This window comes from Bombina bombina, chromosome 2 (assembly GCF_027579735.1).
Source record: "Bombina bombina isolate aBomBom1 chromosome 2, aBomBom1.pri, whole genome shotgun sequence".
In the NCBI taxonomy this organism is placed as follows: domain Eukaryota; kingdom Metazoa; phylum Chordata; class Amphibia; order Anura; family Bombinatoridae; genus Bombina; species Bombina bombina.
Genome location: NC_069500.1, coordinates 942,972,140 through 942,996,618, shown reverse-complemented (window position 1 = coordinate 942,996,618; position 24,479 = coordinate 942,972,140). Strand labels below are relative to the sequence as shown.

Here is a 24,479-nt window from a genome sequence, read left to right as displayed (position 1 = left end):
GCCTAACATATATCCTACAGCATGGATATCAGTGAACTTACAAACCGTGTTGGTTCCCTTGCACAAAGCATGGACCATATGCTACAAGGCCTCAGAGAAATTAAAATTGAAAATGATCACATTAGGAAGTTTATTAATGTGCATTTATCTGATAAGCCTGCTCCTATTGATTTAACACCTGAACCAATTGTATCTCCACCTGAAAAATTCTTTGGTGACAGGACTCAGTTTAGAGAATTTAAAAACTCCTGTACTTTGTATTTCTCTTTAAAACCCCGAACCTATGCATCTGATCGAGTCAAAGTTCTAACGGTCATCTCATATCTCAGAGGAGAGGCTAAATCATGGGCTAACGCCTTCTATGAGAACAATGACCCCATATTGGACTCCTTAGATGCCTTTTTCTCTGCCATGTCCCTATTATATGAAGACCATCATAAGCAGAATACTGCTGAGACAGCTCTTAGGAACCTACGACAAGGTAAAAGAGCAGTAGAAGAATATATCACGGACTTTAAAAGATGGGCACCAGACACCCAATGGAATGAACCTGCTCTGAGAAATCAGTTCAGAACAGGTCTTTCTGAAACATTAAAAGATGAATTAGCCCGTGGTGCAGTTCCTGTGGATTTAGAGAATCTTATGACTTTATGTATCACTGTTGATAGAAGGATAAGAGAACGTAGATCTGAAAGGGCACTATCTGATCCTGTTGTCAAGAAAATCCCAGCATACCATCCTGTGGTCACTGCACCATCTAAATCAAACGATGAACCTATGGAAGTTGCTGTCATGAGGGGTCCTCTAAAACCAGAGGAAAAAGCCAGAAGGAAGCTACATAACTTGTGTTTATATTGCGCAGCAAAGGACCATGCTGTTAGAGACTGTCCTGTGCTTATCAGACAGAAGAGGGGTAAGAATCTTCAACACCAAAATTGTCTTAATAAATTGTCTGCGCTTACCACTCATTTACCAATTTCTGTTCTTTTGCAGTGGCGTCTACAGAAGACAAAAACCCAGGCCGTTATTGACTCTGGTGCATCTGGGAATTTCATTGACCAAGCATTTGTAACAAAACATAAAATACCCACAATAAAAAAAGATAGTGCACAAGCCATAAGATTGGTTGATGGTTTTCTTATGAATACAGGGCCTATTACCCATCATACCACACCCTTACAAGTTATCACACAGAAGGGCCATACTGAGACATGTACATTTGACATTTTGCCCTCTAGTTTATACCCATTAATTTTTGGTATCAATTGGTTGATAAAACATGATCCTGATATTTCTTGGAAGCAAGGTGTTGTGAATTTCAATTCCACTTACTGTAAGGAAGTCTGTTTTCCCAAAGCTTCTGTGTGTTGTATGACTGATCATGTTTTACCTGAATGTTATAAAGAATATTCTGATGTGTTTGACAAAGTAGAAGCTCAGAACTTACCCCCCCACAGGTCTTATGACTGTCCTATAGACTTACTACCGGGCAGTTCCATTCCCTTTGGTCATATATACCCTATGTCAGAACCTGAATTGGTTCATTTGAAACAGTACTTAGAGGATAACCTTAAGAAAGGTTTTATAAGACCTTCCACCTCTCCAGCAGGTGCTGCAATGTTTTTTGTTAAAAATAAGGACGGATCACTTCGTCCTATTATTGACTACAGACAACTTAATAAATGTACCAAGAAAAACAGGTACCCACTCCCACTTATCCCTGAACTTATAGAACGGTTGCAAGGAGCTAAAATTTACACAAAATTAGATCTTAGAGGAGCTTATAACTTGATAAGAATGAGGAAAGGCGATGAGTGGCTAACAGCTTTCCGCACACGTTATGGACTGTATGAATATACAGTAATGCCTTTTGGGCTGTGCAACGCTCCTGCAACGTTCCAGTGTTTTATAAATGACGTATTCCATGACTTACTTGATGTCTGTATGGTCATTTATTTAGATGACATTTTAATCTATTCTGACAATATAACAAACCATCACACCCATGTCAAGCTTGTTTTGTCCAGACTTCGTACACACGATCTCTATGCCAAGCTAGAGAAATGCATTTTTAATACCACTACTATCTCCTTCTTAGGATACCAGGTTTCCCCTTCTGGTATCGCTATGGAAGCAAACAAAGTGGAAGCTATTACTAACTGGAGCACCCCCCGTACAAAAAAAGATGTTCAGAGATTTCTTGGGTTTGCAAACTTCTATAGGAAGTTTATCAAGGGCTTTTCTGAGATTGCTAGACCCTTGACTAAATTAACTCAGAAAAAACCTGGTTTCTCTTGGAATATACATGCTGAGAACGCATTTAAAGTATTAAAGGAGAGGTTTGTAACAGCACCGATACTCAAATTCCCAGATCCCAGTTTACAGTACACGCTTGAGGTTGATGCTTCTGAGTACGCTCTTGGAGCTGTACTCTCACAAAGAGTTTCACCCAAGGAAGCACTACATCCAATATCATATTACTCTAGGGTAATGAGCTCAGCCGAGCTAAATTATGCTATTGGTGAAAAAGAGCTTCTCGCTATAAAATCAGCACTAGAGTTTTGGAGACACCTCCTTGAGGGTACTAAACATACTATTCTTATATTTACGGATCATAGAAACCTTGAATATTTAAAAACCAGCAAAACATTAACATCTAGACAAGTTAGATGGAGCCTCTTCTTTTCAAGATTTGATTTCACCATCACTTACCGCCCAGGTTCTCGTTTATACCGCAATCAACTCCAGTACCTGGTACGATGGAAAGGTTTTGGGGCTGATGAGGACTCCTGGGAACCATACTCTAATTTGTCGGCACCCCGTCTTCTTTCAATTTTCCATCGAAGACATCCCGACCGACCCAAGCCTTGATCCGCGGAGCGGCTCTTTTTAGGGGGGCGTCCTGTTATGTTCCTGTCCCTTTAAGTCAGGATGTTCAGGTATTCACATTCCTATATAAGGCCCCTCCTCCAGTCTACCTATGCTTGGTAATTTGTATTCACTTAGCTATAAGCTGAGCAACAACGAAGACACCTTGCTGATATTCCTAACCAAGGAATTTACTATTAGTAACTTCAATTGCTGTGTGCTTTTCAACTTTGGATCGTCATATTTCAGGTTTCCTTATTTTGACCGGAATCCTCAAAGTATCTTACACTTGTTAAATCTGTTTCTCCCGGCTTATACATTGAAGCCGTGTATCGGCGTCTGACGTCACCGTAAGTCTCAGGAGCTCTCTCTCACTCTGGCTGCAAACAACCAACTCCTGTGCTTAATAGTAACTCACCTTGAAGCTGCGGTAACCGTTACTATTTCTTACTCTCTGAAGGTGGTAACTTATATACCTTAATTCACTTACTACTTTAAAGGACTTTCCCGCATGTTATACAGTGTGACGCTTATGCAAATTCAGCTACCTTTAACAATCTGATTGCTTGTAATATCTATCGCTTCAGCTTGACGAACTGTGCTTTAATATTCTATGTGCATTATCAAATATCATACTGTTGATTGTGAAGGACTGCCTGCTGTTTACATGAATACTAACAATGTTATAGACTAACTAAGGATTGCCTGTTAACTAAAAACAATATAACCGTTATAGAGCTCTCCTGCTTAATTTATATAGAAACACCTCCTGGTTGCAACCTGTGTTATTTGAGGCTGACATTCACATACTAACACTAATCTTTATTTACCTTTCTTTTATCTACTATCTCTATAATTATCTGCATATTGCAAACTGCTATTGCAATCGGGATAATATACCCTTAAATCTCATTTCCTCCTCTCTGTATAATTATCTGCATATTGCAAACTGCTATTGCAATCGGGATAATATATCTTTAAATCTCATTTCTTTCACTCTGCATCCATGCAGCAGTGACCCTCAGATCTATGAGCAAAAACTAGGTTCTTGATTACATCTAATGAACCTAAAGGTTTGGTGTGAGACTGAGTGGTCCTGCAATTAAGGATATCAAATACTTGCACCTAACATAACAAATACAGACTGGGCTGGCCGCTTTTTGATTGATCCTGCCATACTGAAAGTTAAAAAAGAGGGAGAAATATTAACGTTTACCTCAGCAGAAGAAGCAAAAAAATCCTCAAAGAGTTAGAACTGTTAAATATGGTTGACTCAAATGACTTAATAGATTGTGTTTCTTTGTTTATGCAACCCCCTCCATTTTTTTTTCATTTTTTTTCTTCCCCTCTCTTTTCTCTGTGTGTTTGCCCTACCTCCCCTACCCTCTCATAAGTATTATATCAATATTAGATAGAATATGACTTCAATAAATTTGGTTTCTTGGAACATTAGAGGCGTGGCATCCCAGATTAAAAGAAAATTGATTTTGAAACATATTAGAAGCCTGAAAGTCCAAATAGCGTTTCTGAGAGAAACACACCTATGGCCCAAAGAGTTAGCTAAATTGAAAACCAATTGGGTAGGAGAAGTCATCGCCACATCGGGCACAAACAGGAAAAAAGGGGTAACCATATTACTACACAAAGAAATTAAGTACAAAATAATTAGCAAGGATATACCTGTAGATGGCAGATATATAATAATTTAAATCCAAATAAGAAACCAGAGATTTATCATATGTAATATTTATAGTCCTAATACACCAGATAAATTATTTTGGGAAAGAATAACAAAAAAAACTGATAGAATTTACATTTAGCAACCTTATTGTAGGGGAATATTTTAACCTAATTGTTCAGTTACCAATGGATAGAACAGACAGAAATAAAAAAATTGCACGGAATACATCATAGGGGAATTTAAAACATCAGAAAATTTAGGCTGTCCCTAAACCTAAAAGATTTATGGAGGATTCAGAATCCAGACCAGAGAGAATACACTTGTGAGTCAAAAATGCACAAGTCCTTTTCTAGAATTGACATGTCCCTGATAAATGAAAAAATGCTTAATATAAACATAAAAGCAACTATTAATTCAATACTCGTATCTGATCACGCCCCCATAGCATTGAACATCCCACTGAGACCGTTGATACCACAAACAAACAAGTTTATCTTCCCCAAATATCTACTCTCAAACATTAAATTCACCAACTGGTTACAGAGCGCTTGGTTACAATTTAGAACCTTTAATGAGAACTCTGTATCGAACCCAGAAATATACAGGGAAGCTTCAAAAGCTGTGTTAAGAAGAGAAATCAAAGCGTATCTATGTCACTGGAGAAAAAAACTAAATGCAAGGAACATGCAATTAGCGAATCAATTACTTAATACATATAATACATATCTAGTGCTAAATCCTGGAAAAAAGAACTGGGATAAATATCTTCAAGCAAAAAAGGAAAGAGAAATCCACTTAATACAAACAGTAACCCAAGAGGAGGTAAAGGCTAGTGCAAAATTTTTTCAAGAGCATAAAATCAATACATGTAGAAGCAACTCCAACTTTCTTTGACATGTATTGATTTTATGCTCTTGAGAAAGGCTTGTTTTGCCGAAACGCGTTGAGCTATATTTTAATAAAATCTGAAGCTGAGGCTGATTTAAAACTGAAATCCTGTGAGTATGACCTGTTTGTGCACCTATCATTTTATTTGAAATGTACATCATTGTGAGCTTTTTATCTTGGAGGTGAAAGAAGGCAGGTTTCACAGAGGAAAAGAGCATCTTGCATCCCCTGAAGTGATACACTGCCGCCACATACAATATTTCTTGTTTCTGGATACAGTCTGGCAGAACCGGGGCTGGCAGAGAGCATCTGAAGGGAAGTGCTAACATAACTTCATACTTCACTGCTATTTACTAGAACAGTGGCATGTTATAGATGTAACCTCCAAAATGCAAATATTGCGCATTGTTTAGGACTATGTCCAAAAATAAAAAATTCTGGGCTGTGATCTCACATTGGATCTCCAAAATATTAAGTCTCAAGATTGAGATTAACATATTAGATATTATCTTTTTAAAAAGTAATCAGGGGGGACCTAGTAAGGCAAAATTGATCAATTTCATTATATTATGCGGTCGAAATGCAATTTTCTCCAGTTGGAAGTCACAGAAATCACCAAGTTTCAAAAAAATTATTAGAACTTGTTAAAAGCAAAATGATAATAGAAAAATTTGATACTAGCTATAATAGCATTACGGAGGTCGCTACATTTTTGGAAAATGGGGGGATTACATCAGATCTCAACCACCAGTGGTACAAAAACAAATAATTAGCCCCTTTATAAACACAATTTATCTACAGGAAGCCATTCTTAGAGGGGAATTTCACATAAATGAATGACACTGTCAAAAGGTTAAGTTGGAAGGGGTTTTTGGGAAGGTAGGGCAACCCCTTTTTTCATCACTCTTTTTTTTTTTTCCTCCCCTTAATTTATTTATTTATTTTATTGATTGATGGTGGAACTCTTTCCTTTCAAGGAAAAGGAAGAAAAAATCTCCAACAGTGTAATTTCATGTAATATATTTGTTTTTTATGCAATGTTTCTAATCCAATAATGATTAATCAGATTTATATTAATAGAAATATTTCAGTCTCCGTATATAAAATGTGGAAATGACTGATATTTATTGTTTTTTTTTTCTTTCTATAGCTATGTTTATGTTTAAAATCCACAGTCCTTTTCTCGCTCTCCACATACCCTGAGTGGTGAATGGGAGAAGTAAAATGCTTATTTTGCACATGTACGGTTACATTGTTGGTATACAAATAAAGGAATAAAAAAACAAACAAAAAAAACATAAGTAGCATGGCTTTTACCATGTAGACATTCACTTACTGTAAAGTTAAGGCAGAAAGTCTCCTCCACGTCATCTTCAGGGTAGTCTAGGAGTTGCTGAAGACTCCTAAGAGGATCATTAAATACTAAATCACTGATCGGAAGTTACTAAAATAACATCACATACATTTTGGATGACTTCACTAGATCAGAATGCATCAGTTAAAAAATGCAGAACAAGCCTGGTGCAGTATTTCTCTCCATTTATTTAGTTTAGAAGAATTATATCCCAAAAACTTTATTAGCAATTGGAAATGCTTGCTGCACAACACCACCATATAAGTTCATAGGACATCTCTAAGTTAAAAAAGGAAATTCCAGATAATCAAATTAAACATAATACCCATAAGCTAAATAGCTTGAAAGTGATGCAGCATAACAGTGAAAAGATGACAAGAAAATATCACTTGAACATATATTTTACCTCAATTTTTTTCCAGCCCACAAAAGTAAGCTCTGTGAACAGTTATCCTTCAGCTACTCTCAGCTACTCTCAGCTACATGAGAAAACAAAAACAGCCAATAAGCTTTATCAGTGCTGATGTCACACTTTGCTGTACTGTGATCTCATGGGATTCACTGAAATCTTGTGAAATTTTATAGTAAACTTCCTTAAACTTCTTTAAACTGAGGAGGGAAATAACATGACTGTGCCTGTATGCGCCACATACACACTCCCTTGCAAGTCCCAGAACTAGCATCCTCATTGGCTTTTTAAATTCCATTTTAAATAGGACGTGGCTACTTAGGAAATATTTTCTAGTCTGCTTTTACAGATATTCAGAATAACAGAGTGGGAAAGAACCCACCAAGAAATACACTAATAGCACTCCAGAGTCCAGAAAATATATATATATCAAATTAAAATTAACAAGACATATATGAAGTCAACTGGGATAAGGTACCAGTGACTCTAAAATTAAAATATAACTTTTATTAGGATAAAAATAAAAAACAGGGATCTAATTAACCCTTTGACAAAGTCGAGAAGCGGCGAAACTTGTTAGGGCTTTGGTGAGGAGTCTAGGGAACTCCTGTGTTTTAGGCATAGTGACCTGGAGGCATGATTAGCGTGATCTCTGTACTTACGATAATTCTGCTTAAAGTGAAGGTAAACTTTGATGAATGAAAGCCCGTTTTTTGAAAATACTATTAAAAACGGGCACTTTCATTCATCAGTTTAGAAAGCAGCCGTTTTGATTAAAACTGTACCTTTGTTTTTTTGATAGCCAGAGCAGCTTCCCCCACCCGGAGATCCTCTCTTCACATGTCATCAGTGACTAATCCGGCTTCCTCCAATCACGGCATGGCCTCAAGCAATGACTACCCTGGGGGGAAAGCCGTGATTGGAGGAAACTGGATTAGTTATTGATGACGTGTGAAGAAAGGCTCTCCGGGTGGGGGAAGCTGCTCTGGCTGTGCAAAGAAGACAGGTAAGTTTTTAATTAAAACGGCTGCTTTGTAAACTTTGATGAATGAAAGTGCCCCTGTTTTTAATAGCATTTTTAAAAAACGGTCTTTCATTCATCAAAGTTTACCTTCACTTTAATGGTTCTCTCACACCGCTGTTGATTTGCGATGGAAAACGCAGTACTTTTCTGGGCTCTCACTAATGGTATAATGCGCTTGCAATATAGAAACCCCCAGATTTACTATACCTAATTATTTAAGGGTTTAAATGTTTCTAGTGTTTACTTATTAGTGCATTACTTACTAATTCAATTTGGTATATCTATACCACATTTACATTTCGTAGTTTATTTAAGGTAATCCTTGTGACTATACAATAGCTGTAACTCAAATCGCCTGTTAACTCACATGCATTGCAGTGGGTGCGGAGTTACCATTCTCATAACACGCTATATTTACCAGAATAAATAATTATCAGCCATTTAACTAAATATTGTATCTGCCAGATACACGTCACTTGAACACTATAGTGACCTGTTTAAACTATGGCACATCTTGAGCTGTAATTATACCATCTAGTATTGGGATATACCCGATATGGTGAACAGTGTTCACGGATATTAGCACAAGCTGAAATTAGAATTCCAATAGATACATTCTGTTTTTGGATGTAATCCATGCTTTTTTTTTTATCAACTTAACTATTAAGAAGAGCCGGAATTGCAACTGCAACTGCTGCCTGTTATTGTATGCACCAAACACTCATCCAATATCACACTTTCGTTAGTGCTACAATTATGATTAGGCATACATTTAGTGTTCACTTCTATTGTGTTATTTTTACACATTGTGGTGAGTTAGACCATTTGATATTACTGCATTTCCAGTTCAAACAGTTAGTATTACTCCCAATCCTGTCCCAGGTCGTATTTTTAATTAGATCCCTGTTTTTTATTTTTATCCCCAAAAAAAGTTATATTTTAATTTTAGAGTCACTAGTACCTTATCCCAGTTGACTTCATATATGTCTTGTTAATTTTAATTTGATACATATATTTTCTGGACTCTGCTATTAGTGTATTTTTTGGTGGGTTCTTTCCCACTCTGTTCTTCTGAATATATGATATAATACACAGCACCTTTCCCTCATAACCACATTTATGATTTTGTGGATATATAGATAGGGCAGGATTCTTTAAACGTACATTGGTAGTGCCAATGGTTTATCCATTGTATTTGCTTTTACAGATATTCTGCATCACTTTCAAGTGTTTTAATATTTGGGTACCAAGTCCCTTTCATAAAGTCAGCCACTGACTGGCAAGTTAGGAATAATAAAGACTACTCTTTCTGATGAAAGATTACATTTTATACGAGAGAAAGACAAATTAAATTAATAATACAGTGAAATATGTAACTGTTACATGCCTGCTTTTCTGGTTGTTTAAAAACAGAATTTATGCTTACCTGATACATTTCTTTCTCTTATCGAGTCCACGGATTCATCCATACTTGTGGGATATTCTCCTTCCCAACAGGAAGTGGCAGAGAGAGCACCCACAGCAGAGCTGTCTATATAGCTCCTCCCTTAGCTCCACCCCCCCAGTCATTCGACCGAAGGCTAGTAAGAAAAAGTAGAAACTATAGGGTATAGTGGTGACTGAAGTTTTTTAAAGAAAAATATACTACCTGTCTTAAATAGACAGGGCGGGCCGTGGACTCGATACATCACAAGAGAAAGATATTTATCAGGTAAACATAAATTCTGTTTTCTCCTGTAAGATGTATCGAGTCCACGGATTCATCCATACTTGTGGGATACCAATACCAAAGCTTTAGGACACGGATGAAGGGAGGGACAAGATAGGTACCTTAAACGGAAGGCACCACTGCTTGTAGAATCTTTCTCCCAAAAATAGCCTCAGAAGAAGCAAAAGTATCGAATTTGTAAAATTTGGAAAAAGTATGAAGCGAAGACCAAGTCGCCGCCTTACAAATCTGTTCAACAGAAGCCTCATTTTTAAAAGCCCATGTGGAAGCCACTGCTCTAGTAGAATGAGCAGTAATTCTTTCAGGAGGCTGCTGGCCAGCAGTCTCATAAGCCAAATGTATGATGCTTTTCAACCAAAAGGAAAGAGAGGTAGCCGTAGCCTTTTGACCTTTCCGTTTACCAGAATAAACAATAAACAATGAAGATGTTTGACGGAAATCTTTAGTTGCTTGTAAGTAGAACTTTAACGCACGAACCACATCAAGATTGTGCAACAGACGTTCCTTCTTAGATGAAGGATTAGGACACAGTGAAGGAACAACAATCTCCTGATTGATATTCCTATTAGAAACAACCTTAGGAAGAAACCCAGGTTTAGTACGCAAAACCACCTTATCTGCATGGAAAACAAGGTAAGGTGAATCACACTGTAAAGGAGATAACTCAGAAACTCTTCGAGCTGAAGAGATAGCTACTAAAAACAAAACTTTCCAAGATAGAAGCTTAATATCTATGGAATGCATAGGTTCAAACGGAACCCCTTGAAGAACTTTAAGAACTAAGTTTAGGCTCCATGGCGGAGCAACAGGTTTAAATACAGGCTTGATCCTGACCAAGGCCTGACTAAACGCTTGAACGTCTGGGACATCTGCCAGACGTTTGTGTAAAAGAATAGACAAAGCCGATATTTGTCCTTTTAAGGAACTAGCTGATAATCCCTTCTCCAATCCTTCTTGGAGAAAGGACAATATTCTAGGAATCCTAATCTTACTCCATGAGTAACCCTTGGATTCACACCAATAAAAATATTTGCGCCAAATCTTATGATAGATCTTCCTGGTGTGACAGGCTTTCTAGCTTAAATCAGGGTATCAATGACCGACTCAGAGAAACCACGCTTTGATAGAATCAGGCGTTCAATCTCCAAGCAGTCAGACGCAGAGAAATTAGATTTGAATGCGTGAATGGACCTTGGATTAGAAGGTCCTGCCTTATTGGCAGAGTCCACGGTGGAACCGATGACATGTCCACTAGGTCTGCATACCAAGTCCTGCGTGGCCACGCAGGTGCTATTAGAATCACAGAAGCTCTCTCCTGCTTGACTCTGGCAACCAGACGTGGGAGGAGAGGAAACAGTGGAAATACATAGGCCAGATTGATGGACCAGGACACTGCTAGAGCATCTATCAGTACCGCCTGGGGATCCTGGGACCTGGACCCGTAACGAGGAAGTTTGGCATTCTGACGGGACGCCATCAGATCCAATTCTGGTGTGCCCCATAGCTGAGTCAGCTGGGCAAATACCTCCGGATGGAGCTCCCATTCCCCCGGATGAAAAGTCTGACGACTTAGGAAATCCGCCTCCCAGTTCTCTACTCCTGGGATATGGATTGCTGAGAGATGGCAAGAGTGATCCTAGGCCCATCGGATTATTTTGGTTACCTCCATCATCGCTAGAGAACTCCGTGTTCCTCCTTGATGATTGATATAAGCTACAGTCGTGATGTTGTCCGACTGAAATCTGATGAATTTGGCCGCAGCAAGCTGGGGCCACGCCTGAAGCGCATTGAATATCGCTCTCAGTTCTAGAATGTTTATCGGGAGGAGAGTTTCCTCCTGAGACCATAAGCCCTGTGCTTTCAGGGAGTTCCAGACTGCACCCCAGCCTAACAGGCTGGCATCTGTCGTTACTATGAGCCACTCTGGCCTGCGGAAACACATTCCCTGAGACAGGTGGTCCTGAGACAACCACCAGAGAAGAGAATCTCTGGTCTAGATGCAGTTGAGGAGATAAATCTGCATAATCCCCATTCCACTGTTTGAGCATGCATAGTTGCAATGGTCTGAGGTGTAGGCGGGCAAAAAGGGACTATGTCCATTGCCGCTACCATTAGTCCGATTACCTCCATGCACTGAGCCACTGATGGCCGAGGAATGGAATGAAGAGCTAGGCAAGTGGTTAAGAGTTTTGATTTTCTGACCTCCGTCAGAAATATTTTCATTTCTACCGAGTCTATCAGAGTCCCTAGGAAGGAAACTCTTGTGAGAGGGAAGAGAGAACTCTTTTTTATGTTCACCTTCCACCCATGAGATCTCAGAAAAGCCAACACGATGTCCGTGTGAGACTTGGCTAGTTGGAAAGTCGACGCCTGAATTAAGATGTCATCTAGATAAGGCGCCACTGCTATGCCCCGCGGCCTTAGAACCGCCAGAAGGGACCCTAGCACCTTTGTGAAAATTCTGGGAGCCGTGGCCAACCGAAGGGAAGGGCCACAAACTGGTAATGCCTGTCCAGAAAGGCAAATCTGAGGAATTGATGATGATCTCTGTGAATAGGGATGTGTAGATACGCATCCTTTAAGTTTACGGTAGTCATATATTGACCCTCCTGGATCAGAGGTAGAATAGTCCGAATAGTCTCCATCTTGAATGATGGTACTCTGAGGAACTTGTTTAGAATTTTGAGATCCAAGATTTGTCTGACAGTTCCCTCTTTTTTGGGAACCACAAACAGGTTTGAGTAAAACCCTAGCCCTTGTTCCGCTTTTGGAACTGGGTGAATCACTCCCATGGTATGTAGGTCTTCTACACAGCGTAAGAACGCCTCTCTCTTTGTCTGGTTTGCAGACAATTGAGAAGTGTGAAACCTCCCCCTTGGGGGAGAGTCTTTGAAGTCCAGAAGATATCCCTGGGACACAATTTCTAAAGCACAGGAATTGTGGACATCTCTTGCCCAAGCCTGAGCGAAGAGAGAGAGTCTGCCCCCTACTAGATCCGGTCCTGGATCGGGGGCTACCCCTTCATGCTGTCTTAGAGGCAGCTGCAGGCTTCTTGGCCTGTTTGTCCTTGTTCCAAGCCTGGTTAGGTCTCCAGACTGACTTGGATTGGGCAAAATTCCCCTCTTGCTTTGCAGCAGGGGAAGCTGAAACGGGACCACCCTTGAAATTCCGAAAGGAACGAAAATTATTTTGTTTGGTCCTCAATTTATTTGTCTTATCCTGAGGGAGAGCATGGCCTTTCCCTCCAGTGATGTCTGAAATAATCTCTTTCAGTTAAGGCCCGAATAGGGTCTTTCCTTTGAAAGGGATGTTCAAAAGTTTAGATTTTGACGATACATCAGCAGACCAGGACTTAAGCCATAACGCCCTGCGTGCTAAAATGGCAAAACCTGAATTCTTTGCCGCTAACTTAGCCAGTTGGAAAGCGGCATCTGAAATGAACGAATTAGCCAACTTAAGGGCCTTAATTCTATCCATAATATCCTCTAATGGAGTCTCCATCTGAAGAGCCTCTTCTAGAGCCTCGAACCAGAAAGCAGCTGCAGTAGTTACAGGAACAATGCATGAAATAGGTTGGAGAAGAAAACCTTGATGAACAAAAATTTTCTTCAGGAGATCCACTAATTTTTTATCCATAGGATCTTTGAAAGCACAACTGTCTTCGATAGGAATAGTTGTACGTTTAGATAGAGTAGAAATAGCTCCCTCCACCTTAGGAACCGTCTGCCACGAGTCCCGCATGGTGTCAGATATGGGAAACATTTTCTGAAAAACAGGAGGGGGAGCAAACGGAATACCTGGTTTATCCCACTCCTTAGTAACAATATTCACAATCCTCTTAGGGACTGGAAAAACAGTGTAAACAGGAACCTCTAAGTATTTGTCCATTTTACACAATTTCTCTGGAACCACTATGGGGTCACAATCATCTAGAGTCGCTAATACCTCCCTGAGCAATAAGCGGAGGTGTTCAAGCTTAAATTTAAAGGCCGTCATGTCAGAATCTGTCTGAGGGAGCGTCTTTCCTGAATCAGAAATTTCTCCCTCAGATAACAAATCCCTTACCCCTACTCCAGAACCTTGTGAGGGTATATCAGATACGGCTACTAAAGCGTCAGACTGCTCAGCTTTATTAACCCAGAGCTGTCACGCTTTCCTTGTAAACCAAGCAGTTAAGAAAAAAAACCTCTGTGAGGGTTTTATTCATAACTGTGGCCATGTCTGAATTTGACACATTAGAGGTACTTGGCGTCACTTGTGCGGGCGTTACTGGTTGTGACACTTGGGGAGAGCTAGATGTCAAAAACTCATTTCCTTCTGTCTGAGAATCATCTATTGCTATATTTTTTCATTGCTAAAATATGCTCTTTATAATTTATAGACATATCAGTGCAAGTGGGACACATTCTAAGAGGGGGTTCCACAATGGCTTCCAAACACATTAAACAAGGATTTTCCTTAGTGTCAGACATGTTAAACAGGCTAGTAATGAAACAAGCAAGCTTGGAAAACACTTTATTCAAAGTAAATAATACTTAGAAAAAAACGGTACTGTGCCTTTAAGAGAAAAAAAGCTGCACAAACTCTGCAAAACCGTGTAAAAAAGCAGTAAACTCAACGACATTTTTACAGTAGCATCATAAAGTCTTAGTAACTTTGCACAGCTATGCAAATAAACAATTAACCCCTTAATGTAAAAACCAGATTGACAAAACGTCAAAAAACGATAAAAAAACGTTCAGCACCTTGCCACAGCTCTGCTGTGGCGCCTACCTGCCCTTTATGAACGATTTGTGGGGGAAAAAACTTCTTTACAGCACTCAAACACAGCAGGACCCTCTGGAGAAGCAGTTGGATGTCTCTGAGGAAAAGAAACTGCGCAACTGAGGCGTGAAAATAGGCCCCTCCCACCTCACTCGATGTCATGGGGCCTAAAGGAAATACAACAGAGTGTTTCCTAAACTAGCCATGTGGGTTAATAACCCTTAAACAAGCCACAAAGACCCCTTAAAGTCCCTCAAAAAAACGTTATTTCCTATCAGTGTCACCAGTAACTAATGAGCCCTTTGTGTAAGCTGAGATTCTTACTGTCTCTGAATACAGTTTACCCTTCCCTCACGGGGATATTGTCAGCCTTTTCTAGAATTAACACAGTCTGTCTAGAAAAAATTAGACTGAACATGCCTCAATGCAGTTTAGCCTGCAAACTGTTCCCCCAACTGAAGTTTTCCTGTACTCCTCAGTCCTTGTGAGAACAGCAGTGGATTTTAGTTACAAAGTGCTAAAATCATCATTCTCCCTGCAGAAATCTTCATCTCTTTTCTGCCAGAGAGTAAATAGTACACACCGGTACCATTTAAAATAACAAACTTTTGCTTGAGAAAATAAAAACTAACATTTTTGTCACCAAACTCACTTTGCCCTTCCTAACAGTTAATCAGGTAGTGAGAATGACTGGGGGGTGGAGCTAAGGGAGGAGCTATATAGACAGCTCTGCTGTGGGTGCTCTCTCTGCCACTTCCTGTTGGGAAGGAGAATATCCCACAAGTATGGATGAATCCATGGACTCGATACATCTTACAAGAGAAATAATGCATATTCACTTTACAGGACACCAATATATATATATATATATATATATATATATATATATATATATATATATACACACACACATACACACACACACACATACACATATATATATACATACACACACACAGTATGCATATATATATATATATATATATATATATATATATATCAAAATAACAAGAGTATTGCATTGAGCAATGAGCTTTTTTATTGGACTAACTATACATTTATAAGTTGACAAGCTTTCGGAAGAGTTCCTTCCTTTATCAAGTCTAAAGCAATACTGACTAAGAGCCTATTGTGGGTTCTAAACTTTGTTCCTGTAAACTTTTGGACCCAACTAATGAAAATAAATCTCTTTTAAATAAAGATTTCTTCTGGTGGCTGGAGTGCTTTGGATGTATGACAGTTCTTGTTAAGGCCAGAAGTGGCAGGCCAAGTAAAATATCAGAGAGGCAAAGGATGGTGAGAACGGTCAAAAACAGCCCACAGATCACCTCCAAAGACCTACAACATCATCTTGCTGCAGATGGTGTCACTGTGCATCGTTACACAATTCAGTCGCTTGAGGTATGCAAACGCACATTTGGACAAGCCAGCTTCATTTTGGAAGAATGTGCTGTGGACTGATGAAACAAAGATTGAGTTATTTGGTCATAACAAGGGGCGTTATGCATGGCGGCAAAAGAACACAGCTTTCCAAGACAAACAGTTGCTACCCACAGTAAAATTTGGTGGATGTTCCATCATGCTGTGAGGCTGTGTGGCCAGTGTCGGTACTGGGAATCTTGTTAAAGTTGAGGGTCGCCTGGATTCCACTCAGTATCAGCAGATACTTGAGAATAATGTTGAGGAATCAGTCACAAAGTTGAAGTTACGCCGGTGCTGGATATTTCAACAAGACAACAACCCAAAACACTGCTCAAAATCTACTCTGACATTTATGCAGAGGAACAAGTACAATGTTCTGGAATGGCCACCCCAGTCCCCAGACCTGAATATCATTAAAAATCTGTGGGGTGATTTGAAGTGGGCTGTCTATGCTCGGCAACCATCAAACCTAACTGAACTGGAGATGTTTTGCAAGGAGGAATGGTCCCAAATACCTTCATCCAGAATCTAGACACTCATTACAGGCTATAGGAAGCATCTAGAGGCCGTTATTTCTGCTAAAGGAGGCTCTACTAAATATTGATGCAATATTTCTGTTGGGGTGCCCAAATTTATGCACCTGTCTAATTTTGTTTTGATGCATATTGCACATTTTCTGTTAATCCAATAAACCTCATTTCAATACTGAAATATTACTGTATCCTCCAGTTATTTGATAGATCAAAATGAAATTGCTGATCCAAACTCCCAATTATTTATAAATGAAAATCATGGAAATTGTCAGGTGTTCCTTAACTTTTGCATACGACTGTAAATTATATATATAGAGCTAGTAGGGTGTATGCACTCTCACCATCAGCCAAAAACTGCCAGGATGCTATAATATAGTAAATACAAATCTTTGGAAATAAGCACTCACTGGTCTTCTGCCATCAGTGACAAAAAGCCTGTGTCACCCTGGGAGGTTCCCAGTTGGTTTGTTTGGAAGTTTGCATTGTGTGGGTGCTGTTTAGGGTCCCAGGAATAGGGAGACCTTGTCGTGGTCCTGGGCTTGATCCTTTGGCGCCAAATGTAACTGACTTCCCCTAGTTTTGCTTTTAAACATTACTGTGAATCTGCTGGAGAGTGCCAGGTGTTCTGTGTGTTGTGTTGATAATGTTTGTAATGCTTCCCTGTGGGCCTGTCACCCAGGCTGCTCTGGGGTTAACTGCCTGGGTTGCTGGGAACTTTGCAGCTGTCTGTCAGTGTTCAGGGCTGTGGAGTTTGCTGTGGCTTAGGATGTGCACCCAGTCCAGTCTGAGTGCGGTCCATTCCTGTGTTTTATATATATATATATATATATATATATATATATATATACACACACACACATATAAAAAAAAAAATAATATATATATATATATATATATATATATATATATATATATATATATATATATATATATATATATATATATACACACACACACATACATACATACACACACATTAAATCAACTCTTTCCAATTTACTTCCATTATTAAAATGTGCACAGCCTTTTTAGAATCACACTTTGTAAGGCACCAGCTCCTACAAAGCATGTGCAAGAGTTCAAAGTGTATATGTTCATGCATTTTGTGATTGGCTAATGGATGTCACATGATACAGGGGGGCATGGAAAATTGAAATAACTTTAAAATCTGCCTGAAAGAAGTATTTTGCATTCTCTTTTTCTATTCATTTGTTGATGTAATTCCACTGTATTTTACGGTCCTTTAAATATTTACCAGTAAATAAGTGCCACATATCAAAATAAAGATGTTTGTTTTGTTCTCATACACAAAAATAGACACAAATTTAAACATATAGATAAAGGCAAAGGCTAAAGCCAGGAATGTGTTATATACCTTCCTTCTGTTGGGGAGAGTTCTTTCAGATCTTCCAATGTTGGAGGCACATTCAGGAGCTTTTTATACAGAGCCAGTGGGAAGTGTAGATCCACCACAGTAAAGTTATATATGGCTAAACCGCACATGATGCCAATGAGATGGAACCAGTTGTGCTCTACAAAACACTGAGGATGGAGAGCAAGATGGTGTAAGTACACAGGGAATTAGGAGAAAGTGCCCTAATGAATAATTAAAGAGGTGGACATTAATTGCTTTTATACATGCGTCAGAAATGAATCACCACACTGCAACTATTTACATAAAATATCAATATTTTAAAAAACATTCAACACCTTGTTAGGTGCAGAGTGCAGGTTTTGCAGTCTAGGCAAACACCCCTTAAAAGCCTTTGGAGCACTGTTTATTTTATAATCTTTGCCGTAGCCAATAAGAGACAGATAAGAATGAGCTCCTGCACATATCAAGCAATCACTATGTAGTAAGTAGGAGGGTCCGGGTTCTGAATTTCACAAAACGAATCCTAGGGAGGGGAGGGGAAAAACTACAATTGTCAGGTTTAAATTAGAGGGAAGATTTAGAGAATAGTATTGGCGCTTACAGCTAAGGTTGGGTGATCAGAATAAATGAGTAATTCTCAGTTTATATTTAAGGTTGTTTCTAAGGATGCTGGTGAATACCAAAGGGCAATAAAGGAGATATTTATTAAAAAGACAATGGTCAGATTCCTTTTAAAATAATACACATTTAATCACACTATTTATTAAATACAATAAGGGGTGCGGTAACAGAATCCTTAAAGTTTAAAAGCATAGGTGTACCATAAAAATATAAATATATATATAGTGTAGTGTAATGGAAGAATTATAAATAACTACCTAACTCTAAGGATGAGCTTGATAAAGCAGATTACAATAGGTAGGTTAAGTTAGATATGTTAATCCTATACACTGAAAAAGGACAGCACTTGGACTACAGACAGGAGTAGACATCTCCTGGTAGCTACCGCTCCACACGGATACTCAGCCGGCAACTTGAAGGTACCCCTCTCATATGATAGTGTGATCCAATACTCGCAAGAGCAAGATCAACCTCATATGAGAGTGCAACGTTCCTAATTACTACCATCAATGCAATATCTCTAGGAAATATTGGACATTACTCATTGCAATTTCCTATCATACCGGTTTATTTGTCTAATAGATATCTGTTGTCTATTAGGTTTTAAAGTTGTTATTTTCTTACTGTATTTTAATTATATATTGTGTTTTTGCTAATACTGGACGTCCAGATAGACAGCTTTCTCTGTATTTTATTTACCTATATATTTCTTCTTTTTATTATCTCGATTGTTATCTGTACTTTTCACTAACTTGGACACTTACTTAATTTTAACAACCCTAAGAGTAGAAGTAGATTTTTTATCTCTAACTCAGAGCCTAGTTACCTACACTTATTTTAACTCCTTGATTTTGTTCAAGGATTTGCTTAGTGACATAGTTGCTTTTTCAGTGTATAGGATTAACGTATCTAACTTACCCTACCTATTGTAATCTGCTTTATCGAGCTCATCCTTAGAGTTAGGTAGTTATTTATAATTCTTCCATTACACTACACTATATATATATTTATATTTTTATGGTACACCTGTGCTTTTAAACTTTAAGGATTCTGTTACCGCACCCCTTATTGTATTTAATAAATAGTGTGATTAAATGTGTATTATTTTAAAAGGAATCTGACCATTGTCTTTTTAATAAATATCTCCTTTATTGCCCTTTGGTATTCACCAGCATCCTTAGAAACAACCTTAAATATAAACTGAGAATTACTCATTTATTCTGATCACCCAACCTTAGCTGTAAGCGCCAATACTATTCTCTAAATTTAACTTCTTTCTTTGGGTCTTTTTGAGAGGGACCTTCTCTGTATTTGGCTTAGATTGAAATAAGCGCTGATTCTATCTCCTAATTAAATTAGAGGGAAAACAAGCTAAAAAATAAAATGTATTTAACATTGTTTTCCCTGGGCATAATTAAAGCTTCTAAAGGGAATTACACTTTACAGCAGAGTGTTTTTAACATTGTTATTTTACTTCATCACTTCACTCTTCATTCTGCTCTGCTACCCACAGCATCAGTCCCCACCAAAACAATCTAATAAGGCAAGATCCGCAGCTTTATACAGGGAGTGCAGAATTATTAGGCAAATGAGTATTTTGACCACATTATCCTCTTTATGCATGTTGTCTTACTCCAAGCTGTATAGGATCTAAAGCCTACTACCAATTAAGCATATTAGGTGATGTGCATCTCTGTAATGAAAAGGGGTGTGGTCTAATGACATCAACACCCTATATCAGGTGTGCATAATTATTAGGCAACTTCCTTTCCTTTGGCAAAATGGGTCAAAAGAAGGACTTGACAGGCTCAGAAAAGTCAAAAATAGTGAGATATCTTGCAGAGGGATGCAGCACTCTTAAAATTGCAAAGCTTCTGAAGCGTGATCATCGAACAATCAAGCGTTTCATTCAAAATAGTCAACAGGGTCGCAAGAAGCATGTGGAAAAACCAAGGCGCAAAATAACTGCCCATGAACTGAGAAAAGTCAAGCGTGCAGCTGCCAAGATGCCACTTGCCACCAGTTTGGCCATATTTCAGAGCTGCAACATCACTGGAGTGCCCAAAAGCACAAGGTGTGCAATACTCAGAGACATGGCCAAGGTAAGAAAGGCTGAAAGACGACCACCACTGAACAAGACACACAAGATGAAACGTCAAGACTGGGCCAAGAAATATCTCAAGACTGATTTTTCTAAGGTTTTATGGACTGATGAAATGAGAGTGAGTCTTGATGGGCCAGATGGATGGGCCCGTGGCTGGATTGGTAAAGGGCAGAGAGCTCCAGTCCGACTCAGACGCCAGCAAGGTGGAGGTGGAGTACTGGTTTGGGCTGGTATCATCAAAGATGAGCTTGTGGGGCCTTTTCGGGTTGAGGATGGAGTCAAGCTCAACTCCCAGTCCTACTGCCAGTTTCTGGAAGACACCTTCTTCAAGCAGTGGTACAGGAAGAAGTCTGCATCCTTCAAGAAAAACATGATTTTCATGCAGGACAATGCTCCATCACACACGTCCAAGTACTCCACAGCGTGGCTGGCAAGAAAGGGTATAAAAGAAGAAAATCTAATGACATGGCCTCCTTGTTCACCTGATCTGAACCCCATTGAGAACCTGTGGTCCATCATCAAATGTGAGATTTACAAGGAGGGAAAACAGTACACCTCTCTGAACAGTGTCTGGGAGGCTGTGGTTGCTGCTGCACGCAATGTTGATGGTGAACAGATCAAAACACTGACAGAATCCATGGATGGCAGGCTTTTGAGTGTCCTTGCAAAGAAAGGTGGCTATATTGGTCACTGATTTGTTTTTGTTTTGTTTTTGAATGTCAGAAATGTATATTTGTGAATGTTGAGATGTTATATTGGTTTCACTGGTAAAAATAAATAATTGAAATGGGTATATATTTGTTTTTTGTTAAGTTGCCTAATAATTATGCACAGTAATAGTCACCTGCACACACAGATATCCCCCTAAAATAGCTATAACTAAAAACAAACTAAAAACTACTTCCAAAACTATTCAGCTTTGCTATTAATGAGTTTTTTGGGTTCATTGAGAACATGGTTGCTGTTCAATAATAAAATTAATCCTCAAAAATACAACTTGCCTAATAATTCTGCACTCCCTGTATATAAACATCTATACGTGAACCTGGTCATTTCTATTTAATTAAAGGTAAACACATTGTAATTACAAGACAGAGTTTACTTTAATAATTTTTCAATAGCCAAACTCCACCCACCACTTGCTTTACTAGGAGGAGCCAATCAGGGCTTTAGTCAGCAGACAACCAGGCTAGCCAAAATCATAATGTTAGTATCAGTTTTGCAGTCATCGGTTAAAACAAATTAGGGAAAGAAAACTATCAGGGTTAGCCTTGATAAGTCACAGGGTGCATATCAAGTTCTAAAAATTAGAAAAACAAAATTTATGCTTACCTGATAAATTTCTTTCTTTCTTGACACGGATCATCAATTACTGTTGGGAATATCACTCCTGGCCAGCAGGAGAAGGTAAAGAGCACCACAGCAAAGCTGTTAAGTATCACTTCCCTTCCCACAACCCCCAGTCATTCGACCGAAGGAAAAGAAGAGAAAGGAAATAACACAAGGTGCAGAGGTGCCTGAGGCTTAAAAAAAGAGAGAGAAAAAAAACCTGTCTGAAAAACAAGAAGGGCCGTGGACTCACCGTGTCAAGAAATAAATTTATCAGGTAAGCATAAATTTTGTTTTCTTTCTAATGAATGAGTCCACGGATCATCAATTACTGTTGGGAATCAATACCCAAGCTATAAGACACAGATGACAGGTAACCTAAACAGAAGGCACCACTGCTTGCAGAACCTTTCTCCCAAAGGAAACCTCAACCGAGGCAAAAGAATTTAGAAAAAGTGTACAAGACGAGCAAGTCGCAGATCTTACAATCTGTTCTACAGAGGCCACATTCTTGAAGGCCCAAGAAGAAGACACCGCCCTAGTGGAATGAGCTGTAATTTCTCAGGAGGCTGCTGTCCAGCAGTCTCATATGCCAAACGAATAATACTTTTCAACCACAGAAAAACAAACAATGCAGAAGACTGACGAAATTCATTTGTAGTCTGCAGATAGAATTTAAGAGCCCGCACAACAACTAAGTTGTGCAACAAACGCTCTTTATGAGAAGAAAGATTAGGACAGAGAGAAGGAACAACAATTTCCTGGTTAATAATCCTATCCGAAAACAATCTTAGGAAGAAAACCAAAACTTGGTACAAAGAACTACCTTATCTGCATGAAAAATGAGATAAGGAGACTCACACTGCAAGGCTGAGAGGTCAGAAACCCTCCGCACAGAAGAAAGCAATAAGGAACAACACCTTCCAAGAAAATAACCCAATATCTATGGAAATGCATAGGTTCAAACGGAGCCTGAAGCAAAACCTTAAGAATAAGGTTAAGTCTCCACTGTGAAGCAATTGATTTAAACACAGGCCTGATCCTGACCAGGGCCTGACAAAAGGACTGCATATCCGGAATGTCCGCCAGATGCTTGTGTAGCAGAATGGATAGAACAGAGATTCGACCCTTAGGGTACTGACAGATAATCCCTCCTCAAGGCCTACCTGAAGAAAAAATAAGATCCTTGGGATCCTGACCTTACTCCAAGAGTATCCATTAGACTCACACCATTAAAGATATTTACGCCATATCTTATGGTAAAACTTCCTAGTAACAGGCTTACGAGCCTGGACCATTGTCTTCATGACAGATTTGGAAACTCCACGCATAGCTAAAATCAAGTGTTCATTCTCCAAACAGACCGCTTCAGAGAAACGAAATTTAGAAGAAAGAAGGAACCCTGCTTAGAAGTTCCTTCCTCAGGAACAGTCTCCAAAGTGGAGAGATGACATGACCACTAAGTCTGCGTACCAGGTCCTGCAAGGTCACGCAGAGGCTAATAGAAACACTGCCGCGCTATCCTGTCGAATACGAGCAATTTCGCGTGGAAGTCGAACGAACAGAGAAAACAGGTATGCTAGACTGAATTTCTATCAGGACAGTCAGTGAATCACTTGACCATGAACCATACCTTAGAAACTTGGCGTTCCGCCGAAACGCCTCAGAAGCCAACTTCGGACCCTTTGAGGGTTTACCTAGAAAACATCTCCGGAAGAGGACCAACTCCCTGGGATGAAAATACCGTCTGTTCAGATGCCAATTGTCCACTCCTGACAAATGGATGACAGACCGCAATTGAGAGTTTCCGTCCACTGAACATTCCAAATCAGCTCCTACATAATAAAGGAACCCCTAGTTCCTCCCTGGTGGTTGAAATAAACCCTTGAGGAGATAATATCCGACTGGAACCAAGCTAAGGACGACTGAAGCCAAAAGTTCCAAGATGTAAAAGAGGAGAGCAGACACTTCCAAGTCCATAAACAAGACCCAAACAGCTTACTATTCCAGCAAACTGGCATTGTGGTCCCAACACCCAGGAATATTTCCAGAAGCATGCGCCCTGAGATAGATACCCCCTGAAAAAATATACAGGAGAGAGACTCTTAACTGATCTAGATCTATCTTTTGAGACAGATCTGAGAGTTCTCCATTTTATGGAAAATAGCAAAGGAAATGATGTCCATGGAAACCAATAGACCAATTCCCTCCTATAGCGAATCACTGAGAAGCGAAAGAAAATCAGCTGCAGCTAGATTTGAATTCCCAATCTACTGGTAGCAAAGAAGCTAAGCTATCTACCGGACTCCTAGGATTTGCCGTGGGCCGGACAGCAGACTGCAGAGAGAAGAAAAAGTCTTCACCTATATAGAGAATCT

At 39.2% G+C, this 24,479-nt stretch overlaps 1 protein-coding gene across 2 annotated transcripts in view; it reads right to left on the bottom strand.

Moving 5' to 3' along the window:
* HERC3 (HECT and RLD domain containing E3 ubiquitin protein ligase 3) overlaps nucleotides 1-24,479 on the bottom strand; it is a 299,938-nt gene that overhangs the window by 19,719 nt on the left and 255,740 nt on the right. For both annotated transcript variants that reach the window (XM_053703420.1, XM_053703421.1), the window contains exons 20-21: nucleotides 18,048-18,214; nucleotides 6,774-6,840 (exon numbers count right to left, since the gene is read on the bottom strand). In XM_053703420.1, the coding sequence (XP_053559395.1) occupies nucleotides 6,774-6,840; nucleotides 18,048-18,214 (234 nt within the window). The remainder of the gene's footprint in view (nucleotides 1-6,773; nucleotides 6,841-18,047; nucleotides 18,215-24,479) is intronic.